Consider the following 25,953-nt stretch of genomic DNA (forward strand, 5'->3'; position numbering starts at 1 on the left):
AATCTTTGGGGTCACTGTGGTGCCCTAATTTGTAATGGTTCCCCCATGTAGGTAGGTAGCCTGGTCTTTCTGTTTTCTAAGCTCAGGAGCGGAATACCAGTTCGGAGGCAATCATAGGTCTGCCTCCCGATAACTGAGACCACAGCCCCGTGTACACCTCCATTTTTAATGGGTTAACATCTCCACCATTATTGGGATAACCTGTGTCATGGAGATGTGGTTTAGTTGCATTGTTCCCATTTCTAATAGTGGGCATACCTGCAAGATACGGTCTGCAGTTTGAGGGTGAACGTCATAGATCAATAACTAGTGTTATCAACTTAAATAAAGGCAATTATAATGGTATGAGGGAGGAGTTGTCCAAGGTGAAGTGGATAAAGATACAGTCTTTACAAGCTAAGTTACAGTCGGTGGATGAGCAGTGGCAGATATCATTGGAAGTATTTAAAGTGGAGGTAGATAAATACTTGATAGATCAAGGAATTGAGGATTATGGGGAAGTGGCATAGAAAAGGAGCTGAGGCTGATATAGATCAGCCATGATCGTATTGAATGGCGGGACAGGCTTGAAGGACCTGGTGGCCTACTCCTGCTTCTATTTCTTGTGGTACTGGCCTTGGCCCCTTTCCTAAACAGCGAGCATCTCGCCTGTCCCTATAACTTTGCCTTGGTTGTGGTGTTTTGCAATGCTTGCAATAGTCCATTCTCCAGAACCATCTGGAACATTTATCCTAGTAGTCTCAAGACCACCACTGCCTTGTGATGTGACTTGGGTTCCAATGTTGTAATGGATTCTTTGATTTTCACTTACACAAATGCTCTGTTGTGGAATGAACATTGCACGAGGTCCCTCCCCCTAATTGGAGGACACTGCTGTTTGTTGCCCTCTGTGGTTCCTGAGTTCATTTCTGCGTTCTCCAGGGATAGAACTATCTGAATGACCTTCTTTAGACCCAGGTTGGGTTCTGCCAATAACTTTTTTTGAGCGGTCACATTGTTAATTCCACATACCAATCTGTCTCACAACATGTCATTCAGGGATGGCCTGAATTCACAGTGCTCTGCCAATTTTCATAACCTGGTCAAAAGTTCATTGACACATTACCCAGGGATTCACCCTGCTGTTTTAAAGCCATTTTGGTGAAGTATAGTAGAGGACTTCAGATCATAATAGTCTTTTACCAAGTCTATTAACTCATTAAAGGTTTTTGACTTACTATCTGGATGTCAAACTTATTATGTTGACTTATTCAACATGATAATAAGTCAAACTTATTATCATGTTGAATATCAGGACCCTGCATGTTGTCAACAGGATTACTTTCTGCATTTCATCTCCCTCAATATTATTAGCCCAGAAGAAGTAACGCATGCGCTCTGCCTCTTGGGCCCAATCTCCTATGCTTGCCTCAGGCTTCAAATTTACCAAAGAGAGGCATTTTTCTTTACCAGAAGAGAATTGTTTGTCTTGAAGGTGAAGGTTGCCGGAGGGAAGAAAAAAAAACTTGTTTTTCTCCTTGTCACCAAGATAATAATCTCGCTGAGGCCATCTTCTGTCACCAACACCCTTTATTTACACAATGAATAGAACATTGCTTCAGGAGCTATAATACACATGTCAAAGCCAAGAGAGCTACAATGCCCAGTTTGGGTAGAGACAGCTGGTTTTAAACTCCTGCTGCTCCTTTCTTATTGGACAAGCTTCCGCTTGACACTGCTTGCTTCATATACTCCCTTGGCACTGCTAGGGTGTCAGGTGGCAATGCCCAGCTTTCTGGCCATGAATCTGATCACAACATAGACGGGGGCAGGAAAGATCTCAAACGGAGATCTCACTGGCACAAACATTTTTTTTGTTTGCTTGCGAGATTTAGCAGCCATTACAGGATTTGTGCCCATGCCTAACGGAGCCACTAAATTATAGCCATAGTTTTTATGCCACCTCTCTAAAGCAGCTTGCGATTCAGGAAGAATTCCTATGCTGTTCATTACTCCTTTAAATAACTGTGACATGAAATTCAAACACTGGTCCAACTGTATTTCTTTTGGTAATCCATGTCTTGTAAATAATTTTGTTAACTCTTCTAAAATCACGTTTGCTGTAATTTTCCTTAAAGATATTGCTTCTTGAAATCTTGTGGACACATCTATTATTGGCAGTAAATACTGATTCCCACTTTGTTTTAGAGAAAGGTCCTACAGTTCAGTTAATCAGGATCCTGTTAAAAGAATCCACAAATGCTGGAATTTGAATTAAGAGTGCTTGAGGTTTTCCTATCACCTGACATGTTTGACAGAATTTGATTACATCTTTATGTAAATGTTTTTGTATCTTAGCTTGAGTTTTTCTAATTCCAAAATGTCCAGCCATTGGAATTTTATGAGCCACTCTCAAAATTTCATTCCGGTTCTCAGATGGTATCACTACTTGATCATTCACTTTTCATCTGCCTGAACATGAGGCAGTCTTCATTTCCTAATTAACATATTGTTTTTAATGTAATAACATTCTGGAATGTATTCGGCTTCTATTTCAGAATAAGTTGTTTGATACAACTATTTTAAGTCCAGATCTTTCAGCTGTAACTCCACTAACTTCAATGAACCAAACACCTCAGCCTCATCCTCTTCAACCTTTTCTTCTGGAGTAATTTTTCCAAAAATGGATCCAGCCTATTAAATTTGAACATCCTTCCCGGTCTTTCAGATTCTTCCTCTTGCTGTTTAAGCTTTTATGTCTGTGGGATCATCACCACACAATCTGGAAACAATCCAAGAACAACCCTTTTCTGTAAAATGTCTATTGATTGTGCCTTTCAGGCTATTCTACTAGAGCTGGCATAGTCAATATCTGTCACCCAGCTGTATCATTCACTAGAATAAACTGAAACCCTGCAGTGGGCAATTTTTCCACTACCCCAACAATCACCTCTCCTGTTTTCAAATTGATATTTAAAATTACCTGATAAAATGAAATAGGTTTGACTCCCCCATGAATTCCACTAATTAACACTTTCTACTGCAGTAACCCTTCCGGACAACAGTTGGTATTATCCCATATCATTAGGGACTGGCTAGCCCCCTTGTCCCACAAAATCTTAACATCTTTTCCAGCTCTTCCATGTAAACATGTATTATGACAACCATGGAGGATTGTCAATAAATCTACCTCTGGGCCTTAGAGGCAGTGCCAAGAGGATTCTAGCAGACGGCTCTGGCAAGGGGAAGGCTACCCACCTTCATTGGGAGAGCTCTGATGCGTGCAAGCTGTTTGGGGAGGGGGGGGGGGGTAGTTGTCCTGAAGTTGGCTTTGTGGTGGTGGGGTGTCCCGATGGGAGGAGTGGGTGGTCTCTGTGGGTAGAGGTCTCAATTTCCATGCTGGGTAAGGTTGGGGGAGGTGGGGGGGGGGGCTTAAATTTGACTTTGAGATCGGGGCACCCTTTAAAAATGGCTGTGAGATCCTTGCCAGCACTTTGCATAGAGTGCTGTTAAATCAGCCAAGAAAAGGCGTCTATGAAGCCGGCGAGTTTCGCACAGCTTTTCTCAATTTATCCAACACTCTCTGCCCTATCATTAGAGGATATGTTCAAGACTACTTACATGATTGGGAATAAGGGATTCCAATCTTGTTGATTGCCATTAGGGATGCCTCTAATGAATCAACAGGGTTCCATCCTTTCGAATTAATCTTTGGTCATGAAGTAAGAGGACTACTTAAATTGAGTCGGGAGAAATTAGTGAATAATTCATGAATAATCTGGATTTCTTTCCCAGTATGACCTACATATTTATTTATTAATTTTACGTGATGTGGGTTTTCCTGGCTGGGCCCAGCATTTATTGCCCATCCCTAATTGCCCTCCATTTCAGAGGGCATTTGAGAGTCAACCACATTGCTGTGGGTCTGAAGTCACATGTAAGCCAGACCGAGTAAGGATGGCAGATTTCCTTCCCTAAGGGACATTAATGAACCAGATGGGTTTTACGACAATCGACAATGGTTTCATGGTCATCTTTTAGACTGTTAATTCCAGATTTTTACAGAATTCAAATTTCACCATCTGCTGTGATGGGATTCGAACTTGGATCCCAGAGCATTACCCTGGGTCTCTGGATTCTAGTCTCGTGACAATGCCATTACGCCACACCGTCTCCCCCAACATATGACTCAAGACCCACAGTAATATGGTTGACTCTTATCCACCCTCATACTGGCCAAGCAAACCACTCAGTTTTATCAAACTGCTACAGAAAGATGAATATGGATAAAACCTAACAAACCACCTGCATCAGAAACAACAAAGACACACTTTGCTCGGTTGACACTGCAAAGTCCACTTCACTAACATCTGGGACAGCTCATCAAACAACAGCCTGACATACTCATGCACATCAAAACTTACAGTCAATGTCCCTGACTCCATCATCACCATTCTTTGGATGTCCTGTTTTACCAGCAGGATGGATCGACCAGAGTCAATGGCATAGTAGTATAACAGCAAGGAGGGAATGGCCTTGGGAGCCCTCAATATTTGACTCCGGGACCCATGAAGTCTCATGATATCAGATCAAACATGATTACCACCTACCATTGTTACAGTTGTGAGATTTATACGATTTTTATGTTTTGGACTGTGCCTTTAGTTTAGAATATAAATGAAGGAGGTCATGTGACTTGTCCTGAAATATGTCTAGGTATTGTGGCTGTTAAAAATTAAAGGTAAGCCCATATTTCTTTGCTGGGAATAAGATGTAAGGTGTTCACATTTGGAAACAATGGTAGTGGTATTTGTGCTTATGGTAGTTAGACTGCTAGTCTTCGAAGTTGAGAATTTTGGGTTGCAAACTAGCATACATTAAACTGCCCATTTACTTCCAAGATAAAATAGAGTTGGGTCTCAAGGATAACTAATCAGCATTTCTACCCGAATACAAAGCCAATGTCATACATTTTACCATGGAGGTGGGCTTTGAAAGTGGAAGGTTTCTAAGTTATCGCTGAAAACCCATAGACACAGGCAGTCTGCTAAGACCCAGAAAAACTGAATGACTATTTATGGGACAGTGTAAAACATACCTGCGAAGTGAGTATCTTGGTTGTGCGAGAGGTAAAAAGTAGTTTGAAGCACAAGTTGTCTACAACATTAGCGATTAGTCAATAGTGCTTTTAGTCTGTTCGTAACAGTAAAAATCTTAAAATGTGAAATCTTGCCATGCCACCCTTTCAGCAATCAACTGGGAGTTTGAATTTCTATATTCAAAGAATATTCTATATTCAGGATTGTAATACGACCCTCTCAGTTGATGAATCAGTACTCCATATTGAACACCACTTGGAAGAAGCACTGAGAATAGCAAGTCAGGGTGAAGGACTTCAGTGTCCATCACCAAGAGTGGCTCACTAGCACCATTACTGATGGAATTGACTATGTCGTAAGGGATATATTTGTCAAATTGATCAGTGGCAATGACCTGTGGTGCTGAGAGAACAAACAGGAAGGAAAAACACACTTAACCCTGTCATCATTGCTCTACCTCCTGTTACATGTGCATCTATCCATGACAGTATTGGTAGGAGTGATCACTGCACAGTCCTTGAGTAGACCGTCTTCACAATGAGGACACCTTCCATTATGTTGTGCAACACTACCAACATTTTTTAAAAATTTCATTTAGGGGATGTGGGTGTAACTGACTGAACAGGATAGATTCAGAAATTGAGCAGCTCAAAACTGGGCATCCATGAGGTGCTGTGAAGCATCAGCAAAAGCAGGATTGTAACCTATCACAATGTGCAACCTCATGACCCAGCTTATCTCTCCCCTATCCCACTCTTACCCAAACCCAGCACCTCTTAGAGTCATAGAGTCATAGAGGTTTACAGCATGGAAACAGGCGCTTCGGCCCAACTTGTCCATGCCGCCCTTTTTTTTTAAACCCCTAAGCTGATCCCAATTGCCCGCATTTGGCCCATATCCCTCTATACCCGTCGTACCCATGTAACTGTCTAAATGCTTTTTAAAAAACAAAATTGTACCCGCCTCTACTACTACCCCTGGCAGCTTGTTCCAGACACTCACCACCCTCTGTGAAAAAATTGCCCCTCTGGACACTTTTGTATCTCTCGCCTCTCAGCTTAAGCCTATGCCCTCTAGTTTTAGACTCCCCTACCTTTGGGAAAAGATATTGACTATCTAGCTGATCTGTGCCCCTCATTATTTTATAGACCTCTATAAGATCACCCCTCAGCCTCCTACGCCCCAGAGAAAAAAGTCTCAGTCTATCGAGCCTCTCCTTATAACTCAATCCATCAAGTCCCTGTAGCATCCTAGTAAAACTTTTCTGCACTCTTTCTAGTTTAATAATATCCTTTCTATAATATGGTGACCAGAATTGCACACAGTATTCCAAGTGTGGCCTTACCAATGTCTTGTACAACTTCAACAAGACGTCCCAACTCCTGTATTCAGTGTTCTGACCAATGAAATCAAGCATGCCAAATGCCTTCTTCACCACTCTGTCCACCTGCGATTCCACTTTCAAGGAGCTATGAACATGTACCCCTAGATCTCTTTGTTCTGTAACTCTCCCCAACGCCCTACCATTAACTGAGTAAGTCCTGCCCTGGTTCAATCTACCAAAATGTATCACCTCACATTTGTCTAAATTAAACTCCATCTACCATTCGTCAGCCCACTGGCCCAATTGATTAAGATCCCGTTGCAATTGGAGATAACTTTCTTCACTGTCCACTATGCCACCAATCTTGGTGTCATCTGAAAACTTACTAACCATGCCCCCTATATTCTCATCCAAATCATTAATATAAATGACAAATAACAGTGGACCCAGCACTGATACCTGAGGCACACTGCTGGTCACAGGCCTCCAGTTTGAAAAACAACTCTCTACAACCACCCTCTGGCTTCTGTCAAGAAGCCAATTTTGTATCCATTTAGATACCTCACCCTGGATCCCTTGAGATTTAACCTTATGCAACAACCTACCATGCAGTACCTTGTCAAAGGCTTGCTAAAGTCCATGTAGACAACATCAACTGCACTGCCCTCATCTACCTTCTTGGTTACCCCTTCAAAAAATTCAATCAAATTTGTGAGACATGATTTTCCACTCACAAAGCCATGCTGACTGTCCCTAATCAGTCCTTGCGTCTCTAAATGCCTGTAGATCCTGTCTCTCAAAATACCTTCCAACAACTTACCCACCACAGATGTGAGGCTCACTGGCCTGTAGTTCCCAAGCTTTTCCCTGCAGCCCTTCTTAAACAAAGGCACAACATTTGCCACTCTCCAATCTTCAGACACCTCACCCGTGACTATCGATGATTCAAATATCTCTTCTAGGGGACCCGCAATTTCCTCCCGAGCCTCCCACAATGTCCTTGGATACACTTCATCAGGTCCCGGGGATTTATCTACCTTGGTGCATTTTAAGACTTCCAGCACCTCCTTCTCTGTAATATGTACACTCCTCAAGAAATCAATATTTATTTCCCCAAGTTCCCTAACATCCATGCTTTTCTCAACAGTAAATATTGATGAGAAATATTCATGTAGCATCGCACCCATCTCATGTGGATCTGCACATAGATGACCTTGTTGACCCTTAAGAGGCCCTACTCTCTCCCTTGTTACTCTTTTGCCCTTTATGCATTTGTAGAAGCTCTTTGGATTCTCCTTTGCCTTATCTGCCAAAACAATCTCGTGTCCCCTTTTTGCCCTCTTGATTTCTCTCTTAACTCTACTCCTACAGCCCCTATACTCTTCAAGGGATTCACTTGATCCCAGCTGCCTATGCATGTCATGTGCCTCTTTCCTCTTCTTGACCAGGGCCTCAATATCCCGAGTCATCCAGGGTTCCCTACTTCTGCCTACTCTTCCCTACTCTTGCTTGGGAAAAGTTCCTGTTAGTTCTGTTTTTTCTCTCCGTAAATAGTGCCGAATCCGATGAAAATTTCCAGCATTTTCTGTTTTTATTTTGTATTTCTAACATCCTCAGCACATTGCTCTGTTATATGCTCAACAGTTGACCTTTTTCTTTTGTAATATTGACTAGATTGCAGATATATTTAATACTTCACTGATAATTTCTGAAATATATATTCATAATTGTGTATGAGTGCAAGTTTGTGTGAGTGCTGGGCGGGAACAAAATTTACAGATGATGTTTGTTTATTGGTGTTGGTTATTTATAAAGATTTTGCATACTTAGGAGGAAGGACTGTATAGAATTTAATGGTTTTGATTTTCTTCATCTTTCTTTACAGTTTCTGTGAACTTAGTGCCACATTTGCTGTGTTTATATATGGAGCCTATCCAGAAATCAGTTATTCATCCGAACTGTTACTTGGTATTTTCATTTCAGTATTGGTTCTATTCATTATCATTGGCTTTATAATACGATGAATGCACAGAAACTTGTTATAGTTAGTTTTCTGGATATGTGTACTTAAATTCTGAACTTGTAAATGTTTTGAGGCCTGTTCCTGAAGTCTGTTGTCACACTAAGATCATAAAGTCATGTATAATCCTCTACCCTCTCCACCTCACTTGCATCTCATTTTATAGGACACCTTTTCTCAAGAATTGTTAATTAGTCGTACAAGTTATTGACATTTGAAAAAGATACGTGTAAAGTCCTGTACATTGATCTTCATACAGTGCAGAATTTCCCACACTTTGAGTCATGGAACTCCTAGTGACCTTCCAAGAGCACTGGGGAACCCCAGAAAGTCTCATGTCGATGCCCCTTTGTTATCACGAAATAGGTGTGAACACAGAAATCAAATGTAAACAAGTCTTCTCTAGCCAGATCTATGCATATATTACCAATAAAATGTGATCATTTTATTCAACAAAGAATTTAAGGCTGACCTTCTTGTTGTCTCTGTGTGCCTCAGTCACAAATACATTCGCCAGCTATATGGCCCCTTAATATTAACCCCTGAGCAAGGCACCCTCATGTGGCCACTTAACATTAACCCCAAGCTATGCCACCTATATGGTGCCTTAACATTAACATGTGGAAGTCGGGGGAACTTTGTTGAACTGGGAAGAGGAAGCATTGAAGATTGAGATCAGTTGGCGGCTGCAGAAGGGGTACAGGGGTGACTGACCAAGGAATGGAGGGTGTTGGCTATGAAACAGGACACAGCTGTCTGAGGGAGGCAGAGAGATGACAAACTGGCAAAGGCGCATTGGGTACAGAGGGGAAAAGTTGAATTACACATGGTGCTTCAATGTCTACAGACAGCAAGTCAAGCATGATTGTGGGAAGATCAATGATTATATGGGGAAGGCCATTGGTGAAGTGCTGAGAGTTACAGAGGGCAGATCAAGGTTGATAGAGGAAAGGTTGAAGATGACGGATGGCAGCTCGAAAGTAAGGAGGCTGACTGACAATGACGGAGGGAAGCTCTAGGATGAATGCTGGTTGGTCAAGATTGATGAAAGATGGGTAGAGGGTCACCGAAGACAGGACAAGGTGACGGAAGGAAGCACAAAGGTGACCGAGGAAGGGTGTAACATGATGACTTCTAGTTTTAGGATCACAGTACAAGTGTCCACAGATATGGCTGTGTCAGATATGGCTATGACAATATAAGGAGTTCTCTGAAGAAAAGCTTAGGAATGGAGTTCTCCATGGTGGGTTCGGTGAAGCCTCGCCTTCAGCCTACCTGTTGGTTTCTCCACTAATGGCCCAGTCAGGTGCAAAGCATGACAATTTTGAAGAATGAAGAAAATTCTGTAAGGTAAGAATTTTTTTTTTAAACAATAAACTTGAACCATTTTATGAAATTCTCAGTCAGTTAAACCATTCCAAGATGCAAAGGTGAAGCCTAAACTCGCTTGTTATTGCACTGGTGCCATTACCATTTGGTGTACCAACCACCTTTGGCTTAATTTTTTAACTGAGATCACTAACTTGCTACCAGTTTGCAGTTTAAGATGAAGATAAGGTAATTTTTTTCACTCAAAGTCGTTCGACTTTGGAATTCTCTGTGACAGAGAACTGGATCATTGAATATTTTCAAGGCTGAGAGAGATTTTTGGTCGACAAGGAAATCAAGGGTTATGGAGCACAGGCAGGAAAGTGTAGTTAAGACCACAATCAGATCAACCTTGAACTAAGTGAATGGCAGAGCAGATTTAATAGCTGAAATGGCCTTCTGTGGTGCGAGGGAAGCAAGTTTAACCAGAAAACAATATGGGCGGAATTTTATGGCCTAGCTCGAGCGAGACCAGAAAATCCCACCTGAGGTCAATGGACATTTCTATTGTCTGCCCCTCGCCAGCTCCAATTCCGTGGCAGTAGAATTCCGGCGTATGTTAACCCCTTTAAATTGAAACAGGGATTGCAACATTTAACACTTCACATTTCTATGAACTATGCTTTTGCCCTGGGAAATTACATAAAACATATAAATGTTCACATCTTTCTCCTAAATATTTACAACAAACTTTATCTATTCATTTTTTTCAGTCTTACCTGTAGATGGTGGTGGCTTGATTCAGTATTGCAGTCTTTTGATTAGTGGTATGAAGCAGCAATTATTAGTTGCAGGTCCCTGCGAGTTGTTATTTACTAAAAGGCCCATGAGAAATAGTTCTGAGTGGGCTATCTAGTAAATGAAATAAATTTCATATCTTACATATACAGGATAACCAATTTTCAATATATTAGTGATCAACTACAGTGTATAAATTAGACATCTCTAACCACATGCTTGTATACTAATTAGGATTTAATCAGCAAAGCTAGGTTCTTATTACTTGCACCTGAGCTTCTCTACTTAGTTGAAACCAGCTTAATTTTCAGTAAATGCTCTTATTAGATTCAAGTGTTGATATCCTTTGTGTTATGAGGATTTTACTTCATGCTTTCCTTCTGTTCTTTTGCTTCTATGGTTAAGATTCAGATTTTTAGAATTAATTTATCTTGTGTTTAAATCTTGTAATTCAGAAAAGTTGACATTTCTCAACTCAGCACTTTTAAGATGATGTATTTCCTCTTCTGTTGTATTGGATTTTTAATTGCCCTTAGAAAACAACTTGGAAATTATAACAAGCTAATTCCAGAATAGGAAATGCAACTTTTCTCACCTGTGTTCACTTGCTATGCTTAATTGCTATTTGAAACTGGTTTGGGTTTCCTTTATTTAGCCATTTGTTTGATATAACATTTAGGAGTGTATTTTCTAAGGTGAAATATGTTTATGGTATAGTCATGTTTTGCTAGAAGTGTATTTCCTTTTTCAGGAATGCAGTAACTACTGTACTATTTTTTAATAGTATACTTTTACTATACTTTTTTTAAAATTTGCTATACTGGATATTTACTTTCTCTATGTATGAGACTATTTTTGGTTATGTACACCAGGTATTGGAGTCAATCTTGAGTAAGGTTTTTGTAGAACCTTTCGAGAGCCTAGACTAAACTTGTACCCAAAAGTGCCACCAATTTCTCTACTTGGAGTTTTTTTTACTGGCTATTTGTCTTTTCTGTGGAACCTTTTTTCCATTTTTCTTTAATCTGTATGTTTTTTAAACTTTTTTTTTCCAAATTGAATACTCTTGCTTTGTTTTGCTAAGTTAAACACCAATTAGTTTTAACATTCCAGTTTGTTTTAAATGGTTTGGAATATCTTTTAAAATTAAAAAAAAAAATGCTCCCTTATCAGGAACCTTTTTTATATATTTGGGTTTATTGATCTGGTGTCATTGTTGTTGAAAACTAGAAAAAGCTTCCCAAAAAACTCCCTACACAGAATGTGGTATATTTAACTCAGAATAAACTATCCTTATCTTCCCATGTTTTTGAATGTAACTTGATAACCAGCTTCTCTCTTTTTAAATGGGCAGTTTTAGATCTCTATGTAGAAGGAAGTCTGGCTTCTGAAATGAGCCTTGTAGTGGTAGAACAATTGTTCCCTGTTTTCAAACAAGAGAATAATATTTACTCTTGTTTTAAGCCACTAAAATAGAGTGCAATCACTTTTTCTAGTTCAGGTGTGATAAACATGGGGCACTTCTGAGTCCATTTTCAATCTGTGCAAGAATTCCTGACAATTGACCATCACAATGGTTTGAGTTCATTCTTGATCACTCTGATTTATTTCCTTTTTACAATTTGAACACTTGTTTTGTTTTTAAAGTCTTTTGCAATGTCATCTTCGGATTCGCCAGCTTCTCGGTTAGGGTCTCCTGCTAGTTGCAGTTCCCCAATGCAAGTAAGAGGGCAAGGGCGCCCATCACGTTTTCGGAAGAGAATTGAGAGCGAGGATGTTGAAGAATTCCATTGCAGCAATGACCAACAGTAAGTACTCTGCCTGGCTGGATAGAATTCCACTTGTGGTGTTTGTGTTTTTTTTTCATGTACAGAAATAGTCATTAGGTTCCTAGTCTCTTCTGCCATTCGACCATCAGCTCTGATCTGTACCTCAGCACCATTTATCTGCCTTTGTTCTACATACGAATAATGCCAAATAGAAAATACAACATCCTCATCAGAAATCCAGTAAATCAAACTAGCTCTTGATACCTCTATGTAAGAGGTGAATGGGTTCAGCTCTCTATCGAAAGAATTCAACACATTGCATTAATCTGACCACCTGTCAACCTGTTCCAGAGGGCCACTATTCTCCAGGAAAATAACTGCCTCCTAGATCTAGCCTTAAACTTGCAGCTATACCCCTGGTTCTCCCTCACTAATTTAATTAGAACAGATTGTCAACTCAGGATAGTTTATTCTTCTCTTCCCATGTCTTTGAATGTAACTTGATAACCAAGATGGTTTATACTGAGAATTGGTCCAGTGGCCCTCTGGACTTTTTCCAAAATCTTTAGTGTTTTAGCTGAGGCTTGACTAAGGCCTTGTACAATGACAAGATTGTATGCTTATCCCTTAATATTCATGTGTAACAAATCTGTCGATCATAATCCTGAAAGCTTCAGTTGACCTAGCACCCATCACCTCTTTGGGAAGTGGGGAGAAAAGTGTTCTCGATGTGTGACATACCATTGACCAACGATGAATATATTTCTTCTACTCCCTGACTGTATGGAAGAATACAAAAGCCCCAAAATATTATTTCTTTAAACTTGGATAGTCTGGCAAAAGGTACTATTTCTTTGATGCTTGCAAATTCAACAATGCTTTGTGGTACAGGTAAAGTTATCACTAGGGATAGATAGATCTATTTGCATATAGCATGTTTTGCTGGACATCTCAATGCTTGATTTTTTTTGAAGCATAGTCACTGCTGGGATATGGGAAATATGGTAGCTAACTGCACTTGGCAAGCTCCCACAAACTGAACTTCAATGTCATAATGAGCAGATTGTGTGATGTTTATTGAGGTGCACAAATTGGCCAATAACTTATTTCAATAGTATGTTACACATCTAGAATGCTTTCCTCCCCATTTCCAAAACAGCGCCATGTGATCTTTTGCATCTGCCCAAACAGGCAGAGGTAGCCTTGGCTTAACATATAAGACAGCCCATTTGAGCCCATTGCAGTGCTCCCTCCGTACTAAAGAGTGCCAGTCTTGGTTTTTGCTCAAGATTTGGAGTGAACCTTAAGATTCAGAGGCAAGCACCTACCAACTGAGCCAAAGTTGGTGCAATAGGTTGATACTAACTTGCCAAATCTTCCCACAATTACTTTTGTTTAAAATGGAGTGGCCCAATCTTGTATTCTCTGGTGTTTTATGATACTTGGTCGAATTGCCATTAGTGTCAGCTCAGTAGACCTGCATGATACAGTGAGAGGATGTGGCACTGTGCTACTTATTGACTTGGATTCTTGATAGCAGCTGACCAGCAGATGTATAGACTTCTCTGCTTAAAAGTAACACTGTCAGAGAATACTGTATAAAACTAGCTTTTTGGTTTGGTGTGATAAAAGCTAAACATCATGCATGAACTTTTGGGTATATAGAATATAGAAAAAATATAGCACAAACAGGCCCTTCGGCCCATAAGTTGCGTCGGTCATGTCCCTACCTACCTAGGCTTATATATAGGCTTACCTATAACCCTCAATCCTATTAAGTCCCATGTACTCATTCATGTATGTGAAGCGCATTCATGCACAGTACAAACAGGATATTTAATTTTCTGGATTTTATTTTTAAAAATTGTGCTTAAAGGAGTGGTACTGGATCAAAGGGCAAGTAGGTCTATAGTGTTTTTATATTTATGATATGAGCCATTAATTATGATCTTTCAGGAGGTTTACTGATTTATCCAATTTGGGGTGGGCAGGATGTGATGGAGGAAAAAGAGAAGAAGCATAAAGGCCTTCAAAATATAGCCACGGGTTGATGTGGAAATAACAAACTATTTCTCTTTGAGGAAGCAAATGTAAGCGTTTTGGCTGCAAAATTCAAAGCTTTTGAACAGAGTTTATAAAATTCCAAAAGGATGAGCTAAATTATGACATTTTCAGTAAGGCCTTATTCCCCATCTTGTTTTATACAGTAATTCCTGTGATCTGAGTGAAACCAATGATGATTGCTTAGAAGATAATGAATGGATCCCTCCAAACTCCAATACAATACAAAAAATAATTGCTCAAGTTGAATTTTACTTGTCTGATGAAAACCTGGCAGTGGATAGTTTTTTACTAAAGCACATGAAAAGGAATAAAATGGGTTACATCAGCATTAAACTTCTCACTTCATTCAAAAAGGTAAGCATTTTCCCATTGGAATCAAATGTTTAACATGAAGATAATTAAGTGCTTGAATAAGAGCAATATTGATGGTCATAAGGAGAAGGTCTTGTGGGGTAAATATTGTACAGACTTTGACAGTGACAATATTGTAGCATTCTTTTGTTCCTAGTTCTGTCAGGCATGTTGGAGCATTTCAACTTTTTTAGTTGGTCTGCTTGCTTTATTTGGCATTCTAGGTTTTGAATTTAGATTAATCGCTCCAAATAGAATTAAATCAAAGTATGCAAATTTTACACAGTAGTATTGCTGCTGAAGATTGTGTGAACTTTGAGTTCTATTGTTGTCACTTCTTGTGATGCATTTCCCTCTTCAAGTCACAATTGCCAGTTGATACTGGTGAATAGATCCTGGAATATGGATCTTTCCACTTTGGTTGAATCTCAACTTCCCTCGGGCAACTAGATGGGCAATAAATTGCTGGCCAGACAGCGACACTCATGTCGCATGAATGATTTTTTTTTTAAAAGTACAGTTGCCATAAATTTGCTGTTAACTCAGTTTACAAAGTGGTTAAATAGACCTTAACCACTTTTCCCCTAAAGATGTTGCTTTTAGTGTTTTCAAATTTACAGTGGCAGTTTCAATGCAAGTTTATGGTGCTTGCTATCAGCAAGCCATGGAGTAAAAATAACTAGCAGGCAGTGGTTAAACTTTCCAGGAAATATCGCAAGATTGCATGGAGAAAGCATTAATTGGACAGAATATATTAAAGACTAAATATAAGGAGGGACATACTAGAGTACAAGAGAATGCTTACTGGAAATATAAAGACAGTAAGATTTTCTGCAGACAATTTTTTAAAAAAAGGAGGGGGGGAACTAACAGTGACCATTGGTCCTTTTTTAGCATGTGCCATAAATTCCACAGTGGCTAAATGGAGCTGAGCTCTGAGCCTTCAGCTGAATTTTATCAGGGATACATCTTCAGTGGTGTGAATTGGGGTACATCACAGCTGTAGTCTGGGTTCCCTGCAAGGACCGACTTGTTTTGATTTCCTGCACAAATGCCTTGGCCAGTTTGGGAGTGCCCAATGTTGGTGTGGCAGGTTGAAGCCAGGTGGGTGGCTTGAGATCTGATGAGGAAGTGGTTTTTAATGGTGGTGTGGTAGTTCCATTTCTGCTGTCACACTGGCCTCTGATATTACCTGGAAGGAAACAATAGGCATAAATGGTGTGCCACAGTACATGCGGGGTCTTCAACTTTTTTGAAGTTGCTCATTGATACTAGGATAGGTAGGAAAGCAAGTTGTGAAGAGGACATGAGAATTTGTGTATCTGTCAAGATGCCTTTTAACATTGCTATTGTATCTGCTTCTACCACCACCTCTGGCAGCACATTTGGCTTTTACCACCCTCTATTTAATAAAAACAAACCTTGCATCACATCTCCTTTAAACTTTGTCCCCTAGTAATGACATTTCTACCCTGGGGAGAAAAGACTCTGGTCATCCAGACCTCTCATAATTACTTCTATCAGGTTGCCTCAGCCTCTGATGTTCAAGTGAAAATAAACCAAATTTGCCCGATCTCTTCTCGTAGCTAATACCCTCCAAACCAGACAACAACCTGCTAAACCTTTTCTGTACCCCCTTGAATCTCCTTCTGGTAGTGTGGCCACCAGAACTGTGTGCAATATTCCAAATCTATACAGCTGTAACATGACTTGCTGATTTTTATACTCTATGCCCTGACTGATGAAGGCAAGTGTGTCATATGCCTTCTTGATCGCCTTATCCATTTTGGACACCTAGATCCCTCTGTATATTAATGCTTCTAAGGGTTCTGCTGTTTACTGCCTACTTCTCTCCTTCATTAGATCTTGCAAAATGCATCACCTTTTTTTTTAATGTCATCCACAAACTTACTAATCAGACCACCTATTTTCTCTTCAACAACTGGAATCTCAGCATTGATCCCTGCAGAACACCACACAGATCTCCAGTCAGGAAAACACCCTTTCACTGCTACTTTCGATGACCAAGTCAGTTCTGTATCCATCTTACCAGCTCACTGCGGATCCCATGTGACTTCACCTTCTGTATAGCCTGCCATGAGGGACTTTTCAAAGACCTTGCTGAAGTCTAGACAACATCCTTTGCCCTGCCTGCATTAATTATCTTTATCACTTCTCAAAAAATTCAATCAAGTTTGAGACATGATCTCCTTCCCTGCCCTCCCCCAACAAAGCCATTCTGCCTATTGCTAATAAGTCCATATTTCACTCGATGTGAATGAATATTCTCCAGTAATTTCCCTACCATAGATATAAGGCTCACTGATCTGTACTTTACTGAATTATCCCTGTTACTCTTTGATGGGGGCTCTTTTGAGGTGGTGTTGCTAAAACTTGAGCTAATTCTAAGACGTGATTTTATTGACCAAACTATACAATGGGAGAATGATCTAAAGAAGCCCAGCACTCCAGGTAGAGAATGTGGGCAGCCCAATATCACTCTGAAAAACAATGCCTCTGAGGGCAATTGTACATTTTCAAAATCATATTTCCCACCTTTCTGGTAGGCATAATCCAATAAACATTAATACAAATCCGTCATCAATCCTCCAGTCCTCTGAGACCTCTCCTGTGATTAGAGAGGATACAAAGATTGTGTACAAGGCCCCAGCAATTTCCTCCCTCAACATTTTGGGCTAGATCCCATCGGGTCCCGGGTACTTGTCTACCTTTAATGCTTTTCATAACATTTTTATATATCGACGTGCCCTAGAATATCAACATACTCATCATCCACCATGTTCTTCTCCTTTTGTGAATACTGATGTGAAGTATTTAAGGACCTCACCCACTTTATCCAGTTCCACACATAATAAACTCTCTCCTTTTGTCCTCGAGTTGACAAAACCATTTCCCGAGCCATCAGCTTGCTCCTCTGTGTATTAAATGCCTTGGGGATTTTCCTTAACCCTGATTGCCAAGGACATTTCATTGTTTTAGCCCTCCTAACCCTTGTTTAACTTTCCTACTTATTTTTTTGAGGGCTCTGTCTGTCTTCAGTTTCCTACACCTTACGTATTCCTCTTTTATTTTTGACTAAATTCATAATTTCTCTTGCCATCCTTATCTTTCATTTTCACAGAAACATGCTGGTCCTGAACTCTAATTAACTGGCCTTAAAAGATTCCCATGTGACTGATGTAGATTTATCCTCCAATAGCCAACGCCAATCTACATTCTCCAGTTCATGCCTCATATTGTCATAGTTAGCCTTCCCCAGTTTAGTACTTGAATCTGAGGACTACTCTTGTCTTTATCCATAAACAACTTAAAACTTATGGAATTATGGTCACTTCCCGAAATGCTCCCCACTGAAATTTCGATCGCCTGGCCAAGCTTGTTCTCCAATATCAGGCCTAGGATGGCCCCTTCCCCAATTGGACTATTTACAGATTGCTTCAAGAAATCTCCCTGGACATACCTAACACATTTTTTCCTTCACCCAAGTAGCTGTAATAGCTACAACATCATAGTTGTATGTTCTATTGCCTGTCATACTACTCGCAGTAAAACAAATACATTTCAGACTGTCAGTCCCAACACATTCGGTAATATTCTTCCTCTTAGTCTTACTGGCCTTGGTCTCTAACAACTCCTCAGTCATTTCACTTGCTGACTTGCTGCTCTGGTTTCCACTCTTTTGCCCCACTGGTTTAAACCGTCCTGAATGACAGTAACAAACCTCCCTGTCAGGATATTCGTGCCCCTCCAGTTTAGGTGCAACCCGTCCTTCTTGTACAGATCCCACCTGCTCTGGACGACATCCCAATGATCCACATATCTGAAGCCCTTCCTCCTACTACAGCTCTTTAGCCACGTATTTAACTGTACTGTCTTTGTATTCCTAGCCTCACCGGCATGTAGCACAAGGAATAATCCTGAGATTACAACCCAAGAGGTACTGCTTTTCAATTTACTACCCAACTCCATTTGCAGGACCACCACAACCTTTAGTGAATATCCCACACCTGCTCAGACTCCTTGACCCTGGCACTAGGGAGGCAACACATCACCCTGGAGTCTCTTGCAATCACAGAAACACCAATCTGTGCCCCTGAATACAGGTCCCCTATTTCTACTGCACTTCGACCCTCCCTGCTGAACAACAGAGCCAGCTGTTGCAATCCCGCTCCCTACACCCTCCAACAGTATCCAAAACAATGTATTTGTTAGAGAGGGAAATAGTCCTAGGGGACTCTTGCACTGTCTGCCTACCCCTCCATTCTAGTGGTCACCTATCTATTTGCCTGAACTTTGGGGTACAGCCATGTCTCTAAATCTCCTGTCCATGATGCTTTCCACCTCCTACATGCGCCTCAGTGTGTCCAACTGTCATTCCAACCGATCCATGTGATCTGACAGGCAATTGGATACACTTCCTGCAGATGTAGTCATCTGGGAAGTTCAAACTCTGATTTCCCACATTTTGCAGGAGAAACATGCTGCCCCACTACCATTTTTACTCTATAGTTATCATTAAATTGATTTAGGCTAACTAGATGGCCCCGAATGTTAAATTCTCACTTTAAAAAAAAATTAACTACACTTCTGTAAATAATAGCCTAGGCCCTACTATAAATCCCAGTACTGTACTACTCTATCACTAGCCTAAATCTTTTATTTTTATTCCATGCAAAAAAAACTAAATTTCAGACCAAATCCAATTCATGATCCTCACGAGGGACAAACAAGATCCAAGCTGAGGCATTGCACCCCATCCTGGGCTTGATCAGACACTTTGTCTTAGACAAAAGGCTGAGATGGCTTTGGAAAATTGCATCAGGAGACACCTCGGTTTAACCTAATCGGCTACCCTGATCTTTTACTGTACCCTAGCCTGGGAGATCAGCCTGCCTGATTGTTGGCTGTCCCCTGCCAAATGAGAACAAATAGTGCAAGCCTAAATCCTCAGTCTTCCTCTTGCGCACTCCCCAAGCTGCTGCTCACTCTGTCCCAGTGTTGTCCTCTCTCACTCCTCGACATGCTACCTATAGATAGGTTGATTGAGTGGACTAAGATTTGATAAATGGAGTATAATGTCGGAAAATGTCAAATTGTCCATTTTGGAAAGAAGAATTTTTTTAAAATGATCTAAATGATGAGTGATTGCAGATTCTGAGATGGAGAGATCTGGGTGTCCTAGTGCATGAATTGCAAAAGATTAGTACGCAGGTACAGCAAGTAATTGGGCAAGTTAGAATGTTATTGTTTGAGGAGGATTTAATACGAAAGTAGGGAGGTTATGCTTAAGATATACAGGGCATTTGTGAGACCACACCTGGAGTACTGCAGAAGGGTGGAAGCAGTTCAGAGAAGGTTACTAGACTAATTCCTGGAATGGGTGACTGTCTTCTGCTGGAGTTTGGAAATTAAAGCAACTTGATTTTTAAAAACAATTCTTTCATGGGATTAATTTTTTAAAAATTCTTTCACGGGATGTGGGCATTGCTGTCAAGACCAGCTTTTAATGCTCCTCCCTAATTGCCCTGGAGAAGGTAGTGGTGAGCTGCCTTCTTGAACCCCTGCAGTCTGTGTGTAGGTACACTCGTAGTTCTGTAAGGGAGGGAGTTCCAGAATTTTTAGGCCAAGTGGTCTACTCCTATAAGTAACCCCAACTCAAACGTTCAGATTTGTTAGATTCTCATATGTTGAATTTGGATCTCTCTCATTTCAGGATTAAATATTTGGATATATTTAATTTCTTTTGACTTGCTGTATCTGTAACAAAAAAAATATAGGATTCTTAGAAATAAGAACGAGTTAGTTTCTTTGGAATTTATCTAGCTTGTGATTTATATCTTTCATATAACCACCACAATTGCATGCTGTCTTTTCGTAAATATGTGCTTAAATTTTAATTCTCATTTAGACGTCTTTATCAAAGTGGTGAGAAGATTTACCAGGAAATGACAGTATAAATAGTTATAGAATTGATCATAGAGAAGGTAATAATTCTGATTAATTTCAATCATTCATTCAAACAGGTCTTGTATCCCAGTCATGTCTTTTAGCTTGGCTCTCTCTGGCTGAAGTTGAGGGGAATTAAGTATAACAGACTTTGAATATTAATAAAGGTTGTAACACATCACAATCATACCTCCTGAAATGTATTGGCTGTAGGCAGCGATCCAGTATAGATTCACCAGCACTATACCAAGGTTAGAGGATTTATACAAACTTGGGTTGCACTCCACTTTTTTTTAAAGTGAAGGGAGTGATTTAATTGAAGTTTAAAATGGCTTCTTTGGTTGAGGAACCCAGAACCAGGGAAAATCTTTTTAAATTTAGAACTGACATCAGGAAAGCTGCTTTGACAGTAGCTTATTTCCAACTCTCACCCTCCCCTCTGCATTATCCATTCCTAACAGTGGTTATCCGAGAATGAGCTACTACTTCTTCAAGGAAGTGTTGAGTTAAGACTGACCCTATCATGGCAGCTAAGATATTTGAAATGACTTTGTTTTTAGAACATAGAACATTACAGCACAGTACAGGCCCTTCGGCCCCCTATGTTGTGCCGACCAGTGAAACCAATCTAAAGCCCATCTAACCTACACTATTCCAATATCATCCATATGTTTATCCAATGACCATTTAAATGCCCTTAATGTTGGCGAGTCCACTACTGCTGCAGGCAGGGCATTCCATGCCCTTGCTACTCTGAGTGAAGAACCTACCTCTGACACCTGTCCTATATCTATCACCCCTCAATTTAAAGCTATGTCCCCTCATGCTAGCTATCACCATCCGAGGAAAAAGGCTCTCACTATCCACCCTATCTAATCCTCTGATCATCTTTTATGCCTCTATTAAGTCACCTCTTAACCTTCTTCTCTCTAACGAAAACAACCTCAAGTCCCTCAGCCTTTCCTCCAAGACCTTCCCACCATACCAGGCAACATCCTAGTAAATCTCCTCTGCACCTTTCCCAATGCTTCCACATCCTTCCTATACTGCGGCGACCTGTACGCAATATTCCAAGTGCGGCCGCACCAGAGTTTTGTACAGCTGCAACATGACCTCCTGGCTCCGAAACTCAATCCCTCTACCAATAAAAGCTAACGCTCCATATGCCTTCTCAACCTGGATGCCAACTTTCAGGGATCTATGCACATGGACACCGAGATTTATCTGTTCATCCACACTACCAAGTATCTTACCATTAGCCCAGTACTCTGTAATCCTGTTACTCCTTCCAAAGTGAATCACCTCACACTTTTCCGCATTGAACTCCATTTGCCACCTTTCAGCCCAGCACTGCAGCTTATCTATGTCCCTCTGTAACCTGCAACAACCTTCCGCACTGTCCACAACTCCACCGACTTTAGTGTCATCCGCAAATTTATTAACCCATCCTTCTACGCCCTCATCCAGGTCATTTATAAAAATGACAAACAGCAGTGGCCCCAAAACAGATCCTTGTGGTACACCACGAGTAACTGAACTCCAGGATGAACATTTCCCATCAACCACCACCCTCTGTCTTCTTACAACTAGCCAATTCCTGATCCAAACCACTAAATCACTCTCTCAATCCCATGCCTCCATATCTTCTGCAATAGCTTACTACCAGTAGGGACGGGAATGGGGACTGCAAGGAGGACTAGCAAACTGCCCACGGTACCAGGTGCAGGGAACCATTGAGGCAGAGGAAGTAAAGAGAAATGTAGTGGTAATTGGGGATAGTGCAGTTAAGGGCATAGACACTGTTCTTTGTGACCAGGATAGAGAATGCCGTAGGTTGTGTTGCCTGCCTGGTGCTCTGGTCCAAGATGTATCATCTGGGCTGCATAGGAACTTGGAGTGGGAGGGTAAGAATCCAGTTGTTGTGGTCCATGTAGGTGCCAATGACATGGGCATAACAGGCACAAAGGATGTGCAGAGGGAGTATGAAAAGCTAGGAACCAAATTAAAAAGCAGAACCAACAAGGTGGTAATATCTGGATTACTACCTGAACCACACGCGAATTGGCACAGGGTCAATAGGATTAAGGAGATGAATGCGTGGCTCAAGGATTGGTGTGGGATCAATGGGCTTGAATTCATGGGACATTGGCACCAATATTGGGGCAGATGGGACCTGTTCGGATGAGATGGTCTCCGTCTGAATCGTGCTGGGACCAGAGTCCTGGCAAATCGTATAAGTAGGGCTTTAAACTATTAAATGGGGGGGGAGGGTGCAGGGGTATGGGGAATTACAAAATCTAAGGTAAAGGAGAGTATACAAGTGCTGGTTAATGTTGAGGACATTCAACTAGTTAAAGGAGGAGAGGGCTTGGGAGATTTTAGTAGCGTTTCAACAAACCGGGTCCAGATAAAGACACTTTGCCTGAATGCACGAAGCATTCGAAACAAAGTAAATGAGATGATGGCACAAATCCATACAAATGGGTATGATCTAGTGGCCATCACAGAAACGTGGTTGCAGGGTGACCGGGACTGGGAACTGAATATCCAGGGGTATCAGACATTTAGGAAGGATAGACAGGTAGAAAAAGGAGGTGGGGTAGCTCTGTTAATAAAGGATAATATCAGGACGGTAGTGAGACAGGGCATAGGCTCTAAGGAGCAAAACGTGGAATCGTTGTGGGTGGAGATAAGGATTAGTAGGGGGGAAAAGACACTGGTAGGCGTGGTCTATAGGCCCCCAAATAATAACTTGGAGGTGGGGAAGGCTATAAACAAGCAAATAGTAGATGCGTGCAAAAAAGTAACGGCAATAATCATGGGGGATTTTAACCTGCATATTGATTGGTCGACTCAAATTGGATGTGGCGGGCTTGAGGAAGAGTTCATAGAATGCTGTCGGGATAGTTTTATTGAACAGTATTTACAGAACCTGCGAGGGAGCGAGTTATCTTAGATCTGGTACTGTGTAATGAGACAGGTAGAATTAAGGATCTTCTTGTGAGGGATCCTCTTGGTTGAGTGATCATGATATGGTTGAATTTCTGATACAGATGGAGGGTGGGAAAGTAGGGTCCCAAACCAGTGTCCTCTGCTTGAACAGAGAGGAGTACGATAGGATGAGGGTGGAATTGGCTAATGTAGACTGGGCGAGCAGACTGGTAGGTAGGACAGCTGAGAAACTGTGGAGGATTTTTAAGGAGATTTTTTTTAAAGTACTCAGCAAAAATATATTCCAGTGATAAAGAAGGACTGTAAGAAAAGGGATAACAAGATGTGGATAACGAAGGAAATAAAGGAGAGTATTAAAATAGAAACAGATGCGTACAGAGTGGCCAAAAATAGTGGAGAATTAGTGGATTGGGAAAGCTTTAAAAAAGAACGACTAAGAAAGCGATTTAAGAAAGAAAAGATACATTATGAAACTAAACTAGCTCAAAATATAAAAAATGATAGTAAAAGTTTTTACAAATATATAAAAAGGAATAGAGTGGCTAGAGTGAATGTTGGACCCTTGGAGGACGAGAGGGGGGATTTAATAGTGGAAAACGAGGAAATGGCTGAGACTTTAAGTTCTTTGTGTCGGTCTTCACGGTGGAAGACACAAATAGTTTACCGAATATTAGAGATCGAGAGTTGGTGGGAGGTGAGGTCCTTTAATATAATTACTGTTACTAAAGAGGTAGTGCTTGGTAGACTAATGGGACTGAAGGTAGACAAGTCCCCGGGCCCGGATGGAATGCATCCCAGGGTACTGAAAGAAATGGCTGAGGTAATAGCAGGTGCGTTAGTAGTTAGTTATCAAAATTCGCTGGACTCTGGGGTAGTGCCGGCTGATTGGAAAACAGCTAATGTTACGCCGCTGTTTAAAAAAAGAAGTAGACGAAAGGAGGGTAACTACAGGCCGGTTAGCTTAACGTCCGTAGTTAGGAAGATGCTGGAGTCCATCATTTAAGAGGAAATAGCAGAGCACCTGGATAAGAATGGTTCGATCAAGCAGACGCAGCATGGATTCATGAAGGGAAAGTCCTGTTTGACGAATTTACTGGATTTTTATGAAGATGTGACTAGTGCGGTTGACAGAGGGGAACTGGTGGATGTGGTGTTTTTAGATTTCCAAAAGGCATTTGATAAGGTGCCTCACAAAAGGTTGCTGCAGAAGATTGGGGTACACTGAGTTGGGGGTAAGGTGTGGCGTGGATTGGGGATTGGTTATCTAACAGGAAGCAGAGAGTTGGAATAAATGGGTGCTTTTCTGGTTGGCAGTTGATGACCAGTGGCGTGCCACAGGGATCGGTGCTGGGGCCTCATAGATGATCTGGAGGAGGGGACTGAGTGTAGGGGTATCAAAGTTTGCTGATGACACGAAGGTGAGTGTGAAAGCGAATTGCGTGGAGGACGCGGAAAGTCTGCAGAGAGATTTGGATAGGCTGAGCGAGTGGGCGAGGATCTGGCAGATGGAATATAACGTTGGCAAATGTGAGGTTATCCACTTTGGAAGAAATAATAGTACATTGGAATATTATTTAAATGGAGAAAAATTACATCATGCTACTGTGCAGAGGGACCTGGGGGTCCTTGTGCATGAATCACAAAAACTCAGTCTGCAGGTGCAGCAGGTAATCAAGAAGGCGAATGGAATGTTGGCCTTTATCGCGAAGGAGATAGAATATAAAAGCAGGGAGGTCTTGCTGCAACTATACAAGGCACTGGTGAGGCCGCAACTGGAGTACTGTGTGCAGTTTTGGTCCCCTTATTTGCGAAAGGATATATTGGCCTTGGAGGGAGTGCAGAGAAGGTTCACCAGGTTGATGCCGGAGATGAGGGGTGTAGCTTATGAGGAGAGATTGAACAGATTGGGTCTGTACTCGTTGGAGTTTGGAAGGATGAGGGGTGATCTTATAGAGACACATAAGATAATGAAGGGGCTGGATAGGGTAGAGGTAGAGAGATTCTTTCCACTTAGAAGGGAAACCAGAACTAGAGGGCACAGCCTCAAAATAAGTGGGGGCTGGTTCAGAACTGAGTTGAGGGGGAACTTCTTCTCTGAAGGTAGTGAATCTCTGGAATTCTCTGCCCATTGAAGTGGTTGAATATGTTTAAATCACGGGTAGATAGATTTCTGATCGATATGGGGAGCAGGCGGGTAAGTGGAACTGATTTGCTTCAGATCAGCCATGATCTTATTAAATGGCGGGGCAGGCTCGAGGGGCTAGATGGCCTACTCCTGCTCCTATTTCTTATGTTCTTACCGTGAGGAATCTTATCAAACGC

At 41.2% G+C, this 25,953-nt stretch overlaps 1 protein-coding gene across 1 annotated transcript in view; it reads left to right on the top strand.

Moving 5' to 3' along the window:
• LOC144479381 (la-related protein 6-like) overlaps positions 1 to 25,953 on the top strand; it is a 74,167-nt gene that overhangs the window by 44,296 nt on the left and 3,918 nt on the right. The window contains exons 5-7 of the mRNA XM_078198001.1: positions 9,270 to 9,402; positions 12,176 to 12,336; positions 14,505 to 14,715. Coding sequence (XP_078054127.1) covers positions 9,270 to 9,402; positions 12,176 to 12,336; positions 14,505 to 14,715 — 505 coding nt within the window. The remainder of the gene's footprint in view (positions 1 to 9,269; positions 9,403 to 12,175; positions 12,337 to 14,504; positions 14,716 to 25,953) is intronic.

This window comes from Mustelus asterias, chromosome 26, assembly GCF_964213995.1.
Source record: "Mustelus asterias chromosome 26, sMusAst1.hap1.1, whole genome shotgun sequence".
NCBI classification, from domain to species: Eukaryota; Metazoa; Chordata; class Chondrichthyes; order Carcharhiniformes; family Triakidae; genus Mustelus; species Mustelus asterias.